Below are 12,500 nucleotides of genomic sequence, written 5' to 3'. Positions count from 1 at the left end.
AATAATCAACTTAAATGTTATTGGCATAAATGCTCCTATAAGAAGACATAGGGTAGCCCTGGCTGGCATGCTCAGTGGTTAGAGCAGTGGCCTGTGCATAGAAGGATCATGGGTTTGATTCCTAGTCAATGGTGTATACTTGGATTGCAGGTTCCATCCCTATCCCCAGTTTGGCTCATGTGGGAGGCAACCAATTGATGTGCCTCTCACATTGATTTCTCTCTCTCTCTCTCTCTCTCTCTCTCTCTCTCTCTCTCTCTCTCTCTTTCTCTCCTCCCTTCCACTCTCTGAAAAAAAATTAGTAGAAAAATATGCTCATTCTTGGAGTGAGGATTAAGAAAAAGAGGCAGAGGGTAGCTGAATGGATAAGAAAACAAGACTAATGTATATACTTTCTACAAGAGACCCACCTCAGAACAAGAAACACACAGAGATAAAAATAAAGGGATAGAATAAGATATTTCGAGGAAGTGGAAATGGCAAAAAAAAGAAAAAAGAAAAAGAAAAGATGTGATAGCAATACTTATATTACTTATATCAGACAAAATAAACTTAAAAGAACATATTATATTAACAGGCAAAAAAGAACTCTACACAATGATAAAGGGATCAACCCAACAACAGGATATAACCATTGTAAACGTTTATGGACCCAACATAGGAGCACTTAAATATAATAAGCAAATGTTGATGGACATATAGGGAGGGATTGACAGTAACGCAGTCATAGTATGGAATTTTAACACCCATTGGCATTAATGGATAGATCTTCCAGAAGGAAACAGTAGCCATATATGACACACTAGATCAGATACATTAAATTGATATCTTCAGTGCATTTCACCCCAAAGCAGCAGAAAATACATATTCTTTTCAAGTGCACGTGGAACGTTTTCTAGGAGAGACCTCTGTTAGATCACAAAACAAGTCCCAATAAAATTAAGATGATTGAAATAATATCAAGCATATTCTCTTACCCAGATATGAAATTACACCTACATGGTCAACTAATATTTGACAAATAAAACAAAAACATAAAATGGGGTAACAACAAACTATTTACCGTATTTTTCGGACCATAAGATGCACTTTTTCCCCCCCAGAAGTGGGGGGAAAAAGTCCCTGCGTCTTATGGTCCAAATATAGCCTACACATATACTTAAAAAAAAAAAAGGTTTTTTACTTGCCCGGCTCTGTGTGGTCTCTGTGTGCTTGCCCAGCTCTAAAATGGTTCTAAATGCTGCTGTTTACTTTACAGGGTTGATTACATGTGTTTATGACTGTGATGTTGGGTTTTAATGCACATAAAATATTTTAGGACACTATTTGTTTCAGAATCTTTTTTCTTCATTTCCCTTCTCTAAAAACTGGTGCGTCTTATGGTCCGGTGCGTCTTATGGTCCGAAAAATACGGTAGTAAATGGTGTTGGGTAAATTGACCCGTTAAGGGGCAGGGAGGGAGGGGGAGAAACTAGACCACTTTCTTACATTATACACAAGTATGAACTCAGCCCTGACTGTTTGGTTCAGTGGATAGAGCGTCAGCCTGCGGACTCAAGAGTTCCAGGTTCGATTCCAGTCAAGGGCGTGTACTTTGGTTGCGGGCACATCCCCAGTGGGCGGTGTGCAGGAGGCAGCTAATCGATGTTTCTCTCTCATCGATGTTTCTAACACTCTATCCCTCTCTCTTCCTCTCTGTAAAAAATCAATAAAATATATTTTTAAAAAAAGTATGAACTCAAATGGATTAAAGACTTGGATGTTAGATTAAAACCTTAAAAATCCATGAAGAAAACCTAAGCAGTAAAATCTCTCTTAATAATATATATTTGACACATCTCCTTGGGGAAGGGAAACAAAACAAAACAAAAAAATAAATAAAGAAACGAGAAGACGTGGGGAGGGGGGTACTGGAGGCCTGATGGGCATGTAGGCACAGTGGTTAGGGCATGAGATGTGGACAGGGCAAAACAAGAGTCTGCTACAAGGATCCTTAAAGGGGACACAAAAGCAACCGGGAAGGACAGACAGAGAGGCGGGAGGGAGATCAGAAGAAGCAGGGAGCCAGGGGATGTTTGTGTGGACAATCACAAGGCGATGCATTTTAAGCAACAGTGCATCCCACTTCCGTTGTGTCTGTACTTTATCCTGCCAGCCTGCCAGAGGCAACTCCAAAAAGCCTAACCTGGGCTCTGTGGAGCCACTCACACCCCATCCAGGGTCCATTTAGGTGAGCCCAAGCCAGGCCAGCCTGGGACTCGGCTGTGTGAGTGTGTGTGTGTGTGTGTGTGTGTGTGTGTGTGTGTGTCTGGGGCAGTGGAGCTCACATTTGTGGTTGGCCACAAAGGGGGCGTGGAAATCTTCCCTGGAAAATAATGAGCGGAGAAACTACTGATTAGTCACATCCCGGATAATCCTGGGCTAGAGGCTGGAGAGGGCTCTGAAATGTCTGTGCTGCCCTCTAACCTACTAAGGAGTCCCCCCCCTCCCCCTTAGACTGGCACCTGCCCGGCGCCCCGGACGCTCACACCCCAGGCCGGCTCACTCTCCTTGCCAAGTCTGAAGAACTACAAGTGTTTCCCCAGCTTTGGGGAACTCTGCACGAAACCCTTAGCTGCTGAGCTGTTCTCAGGGGTTGGGGCTCTGAGCGGATCCCCCGAGTCGCGCTGGGGAGGACCGTGGATCTCCAGCAGCAGCCGGGGGCGGGTCAGCAGGGCGGGGGTGGTGGTGGTGGTAGGAAAGGCAATTTTCACGGGGGAGGGCGCAGTGAAAATGCTGCGCAAAGGAAGGGGTGCCAGGGTTCAGCTCTCCCCAATCCCACCCCCATGTCCCTCGGGCCCCTCCCCGCAGGTGGGGCGGCAGGAGGCGTTAGGGACGCGTCTATCCTGGAATTGCAAGGTCCCCAGGCCACCAGCCCTGCCTCCTTCTCAGGCCTCTTGCTTCTCTCGCCGGGTGTCTCTCCGTGTCCAGGGTGAGCGCATTCACCAGCCTCAGGTCATCTTCTTTGGAAATGCGCGTTGTAGGATCCCTCCGCAGTGCTCCCGGCACTCCCTGTGCGCCGCCACCGTGCGGGGAGCCCGAAGGTGGGGCCCTCCGGTGACCCCGGCCTCTGCCCGAGGGAGACTCCCGGACCCCAGCCCGAAGCCGAAAGTGACGCCAGCGTCCAAGCCGCCCGCCCCGCCCCGGAGCAATTCCAAGGGCAGTTACCCCGAAGGAAAGTTATTGTTTTGCTAATCCCGGGGACAGCTTTCGAGGGGAGATTTGGGTCTTCCTTTAATTCGTGAGAGTTAATGCTCAGCCTGTAGTAATTAATTATCTCTACCGGAGGCCCCGCGGTTAATCCGCACGTTCCCGGAGGCCCCGCTGGAGAGCGCGTCCGGAAGGAGGCCCACCTCGCGGGCCGGGCTCCGCGGGGAGCGGGGAGCGCAGGAGCCCTCGGTCCGGCCGGGCCCGCAGAGTGGCCGCCTCCTCCGAGGTGACACCTCCTCGCGGAGTGACTGCTCGGACCTCAGGGTGGGACTGAGGAGAGGCTGCTTCCCGGTTCCTGGTTTGGGAAGGGTGGGCTCAGAGCTCCAATTTCCGGGGTGTCGGCAAGGTCTGGCTTCCCCAAGTTCAAGTTTGGCGCCAACTTGAACATGAAAACCAAGCTTTCTTGGTCTGATCAAACACTGACAGTAATAAAGTGTCAGCCTCCGAGAAAAGCTCTCTGTTCCAATGCACAATCCCTATTTTCCAATGAACTCCCCACTATCCCCATTGAGGGCTGCAAGAAGGAATGCTGGCACATACTCATACTAAAGAAGTCTTCATGCCGAAGCCGGTTTGGCTCAGTGGATAGAGTGTCGGCCTGCGGACTGAAGGGTCCCAGGTTCGACTCCAGCCAAGGGCATGGACCTTGGTTGCGGACACATCCCTGGTGGGGGTGTGCAGGAGGCAGCTGATCGATGATTCTCTCTCATCGATGTTTCTAGCTCTCTATCCTTCTCCCCTTCCTCTATGAAAAATCAATAAAATATATTTAAAAAATAAAAAAGTCTTCATTGCATATCTGAAATGTCAGGTTCACGGACCTCCAGTCATGCAGTTTGCTAAACCTGCCACCTGCTAGGGGGTCACTCCACTCCTGCCTGTCTCTGTCTCTCCTTCCTCCCAGTTCCCAGCAGTTTTGCCACCCCGGGAGCACCAGGGGGTGGATGTGCCCGGAGGCAGAGTGGGCAGGGGTTACATGAACGCTGGGGGTTTGGGGGGGGGGGAGGAGGGAGGGGAGGCCCTTCTTGGTGCCCGCGGTGCCGGTGAGCGCTGTGAACGAAGCCTCCAGGGGAGCGTGGCTGTGAACGAAGCCCGAGGTCTCCGTGTGCGGCCGGCTGGTGGGATCGAGGCTTCGGGGGCCGCTGAGACCCCAACCTCCACCCAGAGGATCTGGAAGGAAAGGGAATTCCATGCGCACTGAAACCTTCGGCTTTTAGAGGGACGGGCAGATAGCGGGGTCCCTGTCTCCTCCCACCGTAAACGGGGGTGGTGGTGGTGGTGGTGGTGGTGGTGGTGTTGGGGGGGGGGCGGGGGACAGCTGGGAGGAGGTGGGAGCAGAGGGGGCTGCAGCTGCGAGGGCGGCGCCCGGAGGGCGGGGAGCTGCTGGCGTCCCAGCTCGCGGGGTCCCGGGCGATGACGCGCCCGCGCCGGGCTGATGGGAGCCCTCCTGGCCGTCCGCGCCCGACGGGGGCCCCGCTATATAAAGCGCCCTCCCAGCCGAGCCCCTTTCGCGATGGTGACCGGCCGAGGGCCCAACCTCCGCGACCGACACCCCATGACGGGCCGAGACGCGCTCTCCGAGGGGCGCGCTCGGGGCGCCCCCGCCGGCCCGCGTCCCCGGCCCCGCGGCTTCGCCATCACGGACCTGCTGGGCCTGGAGGCCGAGCCGCCGTCTGCGGCCGGGCCCGGGCCCGCGTCGGGCTGCGGGGGCCCGGCAGTCGCGCCCCGGCCCAGCCCCGGGCTCGGCGGCCCCCGCCTGGCGCTCGGGCCGCTCCCGCTGGGGCTCGGCCTCCTCTGCGGCCTCGGCGCGCAGCCCCCCGCGGCCGCCCGGGAGCCCCGCTTGATCCTCGCAGCCGACGTGCCGCGCCCGGACCCCGCGCCGGCCCCGCCGCTGGCCCGCCGCCGCCCGCCGTCCCCGCGGGGCCGCCAGAAGCGCAGCGACAGCGTCTCCACGTCGGGTAACGGGGCCATCCCATCCCCTCCTGCTCCTGCTCCCTCGGGTTCGGGCCGCGCAGTAGTAACGCAGCATCATCCCACCCCCAGCGTCCTAGATTAAGGTGACCAGATCCTCCCGCTTTTGGCGGGACAGTCCTGATTCTTAACAAATTTTCCCGCGACCCGCGGCGTTTTAAAAAAGTCCCGATTGTTGGAAAGAATCTTTCCAAAAACCGGGACTTTTTTTTTTTTTTTAAACGCCGCGGGACGTGGGAAAAATTGTTGAAAATCGAGACTGTCCCGCCCAAAGCGGGACGATCTGTTCACCTTATCCTAAATCTAAGGGAGGTCAGGACCCCAGGTCCCCGCCGGGTCCAGGGGAGGCGCATCCCCGCACCCGCACCCGCACCCGCTCTTGCCTCTTCCTAAATCCCTGCCTATCCCCGGATTCTGGTGAACATCACTGCCGCCGGGTTTCGGGCCGTCCTGGGGGTCTGGAGTGCCCGGCATTGGTCTGGCTCTGCCCAGCGCCTTTCCCCACCGCCCCGTGCGAATTTCGACCCTGAGAACCAAGGAGGTCTGGAAGGCCTGAGCCTGCCTTCCCACCAGCAGCACAGAACCCGGTAACCCGGTAACCCGGGGCGCTCACACCTTTGCAGAACTAGTTGAGGTCCGTGAAGAGCGCTGGGCCTGGAGCCTCGGGTCTGTCTACCTCCCCGGGCGCCCCGCTTCCCTCCTGTGCCGCCCTTCCTTCTCCCTACTCTTGAGAAAGAAAGCAACCTGGTCAATTTCATTGTAGTTAGGCTTAGTATTTTGTTCTGAGCCCACCTGTTTCCTCAAAGACATCAATGTGGATTATAGGGAAAGAGAAGGAAGCAATAACATTCTTTAGAGGACAAGGGCCAAGAAACAAACGTTTAAGGTGTTAGGGAAAATTCCATAAGAAAACTGGAGTGAGAGAAACTATGCAGTAGAATCTAGAGCTGAGCATCCAGGCAGCCAAGGCAAAAAGAGTACATTGGGCCCTACCTGGTTTAGCTCAGTCAAGGGTCCCAAGTTCGATTCCAGTCAAGGGCATGTACCTTGGTTGCGGTCACATCCCCAGGGGGGGTGTGCAGGAGGCAGCTGATAGATGTTCCTAACTCTCTATCCCTTTTCCTTCCTCTCGGTAAAAAAAAAAATTAATAAAATATATTTAGAAATAAAAAAAAGAGTACATTGGGTCTCCACTGATAAAAGGAAGGCAGTGGTAAGTGAGCTTTTGCTCAACTCCAAAAGGACTTTATTTCATGAGTCTATAAAATAAAATGAACCCTCAATTAGTACTCCCATTCCCTGCCCCCCAAAATGCAGAAACCATCTACATACGATGGGATCTTTTTTTTTATATATATATTTTATTGATTTTTTTACAGAGAGGAAGGGAGAGAGATAGAGAGTTAAGAAACATCGATGAGAGAGATACATCGATCAGCTGCCTCCTGCACCCCCCTCACTGGGGATGTGCCCCCAACCAAGGTACATGCCCTTGACCGCAGGCTGACGCTCTATCCACTGAGCCAAACCGGTTTTGGCAGGATGGGATCTTTCTCTGTGGGCACTGATAAAATGAAAGCAAAATGCAACTAAATCTTAGTCTGTGAGCAATGCTACCCAATAGATATATGTGACTGAGAGTGTGAAGAAAATTTATCTTTTTAAAAAATTTTTTAATTGATTTTTTTTTAGAGAGAGGAAGGGAGAGGGAAACGTCCACGTAGAACAAAGCATCAATTGGCTGCCTCCTGCACGCCCCCTACTGGGGCCACAGCCCAGGTGTGTGCCCTGATTGGGAATCAAGCCAGCAACTGTTCAGTGCATTGTACAACACCCAACCAACTGAGCCACACAACAAAAAGGAAGAATAAACAGGTGAAATTAATTTAAATACTATATTTAATCCAATACACATAAAATAAATTTATATATAATGAATCTAAAAACTATTAATATTTTACTTTTGGGGTAGTAAGTCTTCTTAATCAACAGAATATATTACATTTACTAGCAGGTCTCAGTTTGGACCAGCCACATTTCATATGTTCATTTATGTATGTTAATACAGCATGGGTATTATAATCTAAGCATACAGTTTTCTGGTAAGTGAATTGATGTTGGAGTAAAATTAATATTATTTTTCCTTTAATTTATTTTTCATACTTTGAGGCAAAAATGGTTTTTAACAATGAATCTTACAATAGTTTGATATTCTAACCTTCCTTTTTATACAGATCTTTTAATAAAAAGGCTATCAAGAGATAAAGCATAGTAGTGTTCTTAATATTTTTCAAGTGCACCTAAGACTTATCTAGGCATATTTATCACGAATGAGTTTCTGGACCCCACCTCCAGAGATTCAGAACTGGTACAGCAGGGCAAGGAGTGCAGTTTAAAAAATACATATTTTTATTGATTTCAGAGCGGGAGAGAGATAGAGAAACATTAATGATGAGAGAGAAGCATGACTGGCTGCGTCCTGCCCTCCCCCCACTGGGGATCGAGCCTGCAACTCAGGCACGTGCCCTTGGCCGGAATCAGACTTGGACCTCTTCAGCCCAAAGGCTGATGCTCTATCCTCTGAGCCAAACCTGCTAGGGCAGGGGTGCAGCTTCGACAAGAGTTCTGATGTAACAAACTTCAGCCCACCTTTGAGAAATATTGGTGTGCTGATTAAGATAAGGAAGTTGGAAGCAGAAGGAAGTGGATGAATTTGAGAGCTGAGTGGGGATAGAAAATTCGATTAGTTGCCAAGTAGCTTTAGCTTCACACAATCTAGGGTTTTTGAATCCCAACGTGACCATTTATTACCTGTGTGATCATGGTAATAAAATCTCTCCGTGCCTCAGTTTCCCCATCTGTAGGAATAGGATGCTAACAGCAGCTATATCAGACTTCTCTAATTTTATGAAGAAGAATGGCAATAATGCCTGAATAATGCTGAGTACAGAACATGGATTGTGAGTGCTAAAAATGCTAGCTTGTATTAAACTAAATATTACTCACATTTTGCAACAAGTTCATAGTTTTAAAACGCAGAAATTAAAGTGAAGAATATACTCACTGTTATAAAGTCCTCTCTTTCTCCTTATGCCAACAGATGAGGAAAGTCTACCTGAAAACAGGAGTAACCTGAAGGTGTCCCTCAGCCCTGGCAAGAGGAAGAAGAGGCGGCACAGGTACAGGGCCAGGCCATCCTCTCTGACCCTCTCCCTGGGACACACAGCATCTGAGAGTGGGTGGTCCCGCATTAGAGGAAGCCCAGTGGGTCCCAGGTTGGCAATGGGAAGGATACAGTAACCATTTAGGAACATAATTTTGCAAATCCCAAGAGGCTGCAGGACAATCTTCGCAGCATTTAAAGGACACAGGTTTGTGGATCTTTAAAATGGGTCTTAGAATGAGTTGGTGACTGACTAGATGAGTTGGGGAAAAAACATGCTGAAGAGCTATCTTATTTGAACCAAACCTTCCAAAGGTTAATCATTCTGAAGTGGGGTATTCGGTTATTATGAGGTGGCCTTTGGGGTGTGGACAACGGGGGAGGTAGGCACAGAGTCCCCACCCTGGGAAGCCTGGTATCCTCCTTTGACCATGTGCACACGTGTCTTCTGGGCCTCCCTGCAGGACTGTCTTCACCACCCAGCAGCTGGAAGAGCTGGAGAAGGCGTTCGGCGAGGCGCACTACCCCGATGTGTATGCCCGGGAGATGCTGGCCATGAAAACGGAGCTCCCTGAGGACCGAATACAGGTGTCCGGGGTTCCCTTCTCCTTCCCGAAGACACCCTAGAGAACATGTCAACCTCACAGCCAGTGTGACCCATGGCCACATCTAAACAGCCAAACACACATTCCCTCGCACAGGCAAACTGAGGGCCACTCAGCCACAGGCACCATCGTGCTAGAACCTTCCTTATGTCTATGTAAGAGGATACCCCCTGTAACCTTCATGCCTTTTTTTCTTTTATTAAGTTATTCTTTAAAATCACAATGCTGTGGGCTGCCACAAGAAACTATATAAAGATATATCAATAAAAGGAAGTGACCGTCCATCCCTATAAAACCTCAAAGGAAACAATATAAGTAACCTGACGTGGCCTTTCTGCACATTGCCTTGAACGCATAATAATCTGGCCACTCAGTGAGTGTGTGTGTGTGTGTGTGTGTGTGTGTGTGTGTGTTTTATAGGCCTGGTGCATGAATTAGTGCATGAGTAGGGTCTGGCCAGCCTGACCAGGGGGAGGGGACATGGTTGAACTCCTGGTTGAGGGGACAATTTGCGTATTAGCTTTTTATTATATAGGATATACACTATCTGGCCAGATTATTATGTATTCAGAGATCATAATAATGGCCACTCGGTGTATATTGGCCCTGAACAATATATACACTCACATACATATAGAATTTTGTCTTATTTTTACAAAAATGTATCATATCATACAACTCTACCTCTTTGCTTACAGCACATGTTGGATATTTGTCCAGGTCAGAAGATATGCCACAAACTCACCCTTTTTTAACAGCGAAACAGTAGTTCATACTATTCCTTTATCAAGCTGTTTCCTATGAGAAATATCACCAGCAACCCAACAACCTGAGATTAGAATGGGCCATTGACTGAGCGACTTCTTTCCAAACCATGAGAAAAGCCAGAAAACATTACAGTCGATGCCTTCACACTATGTGGGAGAGAATACTTTACTTTTTTTGTCAACTCCATGGAAAAATTCAGTGGAAAGTGGTCACACGTTACCCCACAACAAGTCCCTGTGAGCGTTGAGTGAACAGTGGGCATAGTTACTGAAAGGTCTTGGACCGTATGAGCTCCCTGTATTGACCCGTTTTAGAACTCCCAGCTCAGGGACACCGCCAAGGGCCCTAGTCACCGTGTCATCTGCCTCACACCAGGTCTGGTTTCAAAATCGGAGGGCCAGGTGGCGGAAGCAGGAGAAGCGCTGGGGCGGCAGCAGCGTGATGGCCGAGTACGGGCTCTACGGGGCCATGGTGCGACACTGCATCCCTCTGCCGGACTCTGTCCTCAACTCCGCGGAGGACAGCCTGGCCGGTTTCTGTGCGCCCTGGCTCCTAGGTAAGGAAGAGGCTGAGAGAGAAAATCCAGTGGGAAATGAAGCTCATCCCTCTGAGATGATAGGACCAGGGGTTGAGTGTGTGGGTGGAAGTGCCTACTTGGCATCTGCTGTCCATAGCCAAACAAGAAACTGGGCTCTGTCGAAACCGGTTTGGCTCAGTGGATAGAGCGTTGGCCTGCGGACTGAAAGGTCCCTGTTCGATTCCGGTCAAGGGCATGTACCTTGGTTGCGGGCACATCCCCAGTAAGGGGAGTGCAAGAGGCAGCTTATCAATGATTCTCTCTCATCGATGCTTCTAACTTTCTATCCCTCTCTCTTCCTCTCTGTGAAAAATCAATAAAATATATTTAAAAAAAAAGAAAAAGAAAAAAGAGAAACTGGGCCCAGTGCTGCCAGACATTCTGACTTTTTGAGAGAAGCTGGAAGTCTGGCTTTCGATGTATAATCTCCTGATTTTTAAAATGTTGTGAACAATTTTCAAAATAAGAAGTTTAAAGTCCCTATGTCATCTAAACAAGGCAGCTTTGCTGGCTGCACCTGGCTGGCACACACCAGCTTCCAACCCCTAACAGTGGGAGTTACCTGAGGAGCCAGAGAGAGGTACTGACAAGGGCAATTCTAAAGGGATGCAGAGAGAAAGAACAGAGAAGAAATTCAGTTAATTGCTAATCCTAAAGATATCTGTTTTTCCCTCTTTTTTTTTTTTTTTTTTTTTTTTTTGAAGGGATGCATAAAAAATCCTCAGGGATGCTAAGGAAACCAGGAAATGAAGAAAAGCTGGCTGGACTCTGGGGCCCTGACCACCTCAAGGAAGGTTCTAGTCCAAGTGAGGCCAGGTCCCTGAGAGTCTCCAATGAAGCCAGCCCTGAGAATAACGTGGAGGATGCTGCCATGGATCTCTCCAGCCCCGCATGGCAGGAAACCAAGACGGTGCCCCAGGGGACCGGTGCTCCAGGCTCCGAGGGGCTCCAGCCTGGGAAGGTGGGAGCCTTCTGAGGGCCACAGGCCCCACCCTCACAGGGAGGAAATTCTTCACCGTGGCTTTTTCAGAAAACAAACGTTGTCCAGGACCAGTCGTCTCAGTTGGATTTCTTGCTAGTGCGAGGATAAAATTCAATGCCATTTGTTTTAGAAGATGAATGGGTGACTCGGGAAAAACTCCATTTTGTTCTAGAGTGGAAACCACTCCTGAAAGACACTTGAACCAGTTAATGGGGTGTAAACATTTCATTGTCTTCCGTGGAACTTGAGGAGGGAAGATTTTCATTCAAACAGCATTTTCACTGCTGGGCATCATTTGAGAGTTGGTTCGATGAGTAGGTTAGGTCTGATGTCCTCACTCTGAACTTGAAAACATAAAATTACTTAACTTCCTGAGAATCAGATGTCTTCATAAGTACTGAAGACCCCTTGCAGACATATGAATGAGTTATATTACCTTTATCTTGAGCTTGACTTCAGACATTTTGATTTTCTTACCAGGCAATACTTTTGCATTCTCCTGAGTTACATTTGATATGCTATGTGTGTTGGAGTTTGCAAAAACAAACAAACAAACAAACAACCCAACAACACAAAGCATGCTTTCCCCTTTCTCTTGGAAATAACATGGACCGTATTTAAACAATTGTTGGTTATTTATAAACAGTGTTTTAAGATCAGACCAGGTTCCTTGGTCTTTCAAAATTTATATTGGAAAGCACTTTAGTGACTTGGATTTCATGAATATTTCCTTTCCTGTATTCCCTTTGCCACTTATTTATTATGTAAAAATAAACATTGTGTAGTATGCTTGCCTGTCAAAGTGCATGTCTTTGCATGTCTCCATATTATTGGCGATCCCCCGACAAGCCGTCCCCCATCCCCTTTTAATCTGGGAATCTCGAAAGCATTTCATTCTTCAGGCTGCAGCACTCAACATGTGTTGCTTTGTATACTCCTGAGGCAGTGGCTGTGTCTAATTCACCTGTTAGAGTCGAGTCCAGAGAGAGCTGAGAGGGAAATGCAGAGCTTTGAGAAAGGAATGTGCAAACACTACTTGCAAGGGTTTCCTCTGGAAAACGGCGCAGTCATCTGTCAGCTGGGGCCTGGTTCTCCCATCTCTACAGGTGAGAAAAGAAGGACTCCCTTCGGTTGGCTTCCTTCCATACTACTGTGAAAACAGATTGTCACCTGTCCTTACTGTAA

The 12,500-nt window shown here is 49.2% G+C and overlaps 1 protein-coding gene across 1 annotated transcript; it reads left to right on the top strand.

Moving 5' to 3' along the window:
- Positions 1-4,804: 4,804 nt before the first annotated feature.
- VSX1 (visual system homeobox 1) lies at positions 4,805-11,864 on the top strand. The gene is made up of 5 exons (XM_036419162.1): positions 4,805-5,207; positions 8,321-8,399; positions 8,848-8,971; positions 10,132-10,312; positions 11,038-11,864. The coding sequence occupies exons 1-5, from the start codon at positions 4,805-4,807 to the stop codon at positions 11,307-11,309; spliced, it is 1,059 nt and encodes a 352-aa protein (XP_036275055.1). The 3' UTR covers positions 11,310-11,864.
- Positions 11,865-12,500: the final 636 nt, after the last annotated feature.

The sequence above is a fragment of the Pipistrellus kuhlii genome, unplaced genomic scaffold (genome assembly GCF_014108245.1).
Source record: "Pipistrellus kuhlii isolate mPipKuh1 unplaced genomic scaffold, mPipKuh1.p scaffold_m20_p_6, whole genome shotgun sequence".
Lineage (NCBI taxonomy): Eukaryota > Metazoa > Chordata > Mammalia > Chiroptera > Vespertilionidae > Pipistrellus > Pipistrellus kuhlii.
Note: the sequence above shows the minus strand (reverse complement) of the source record. Positions and strands in the feature narration are given on the sequence as shown.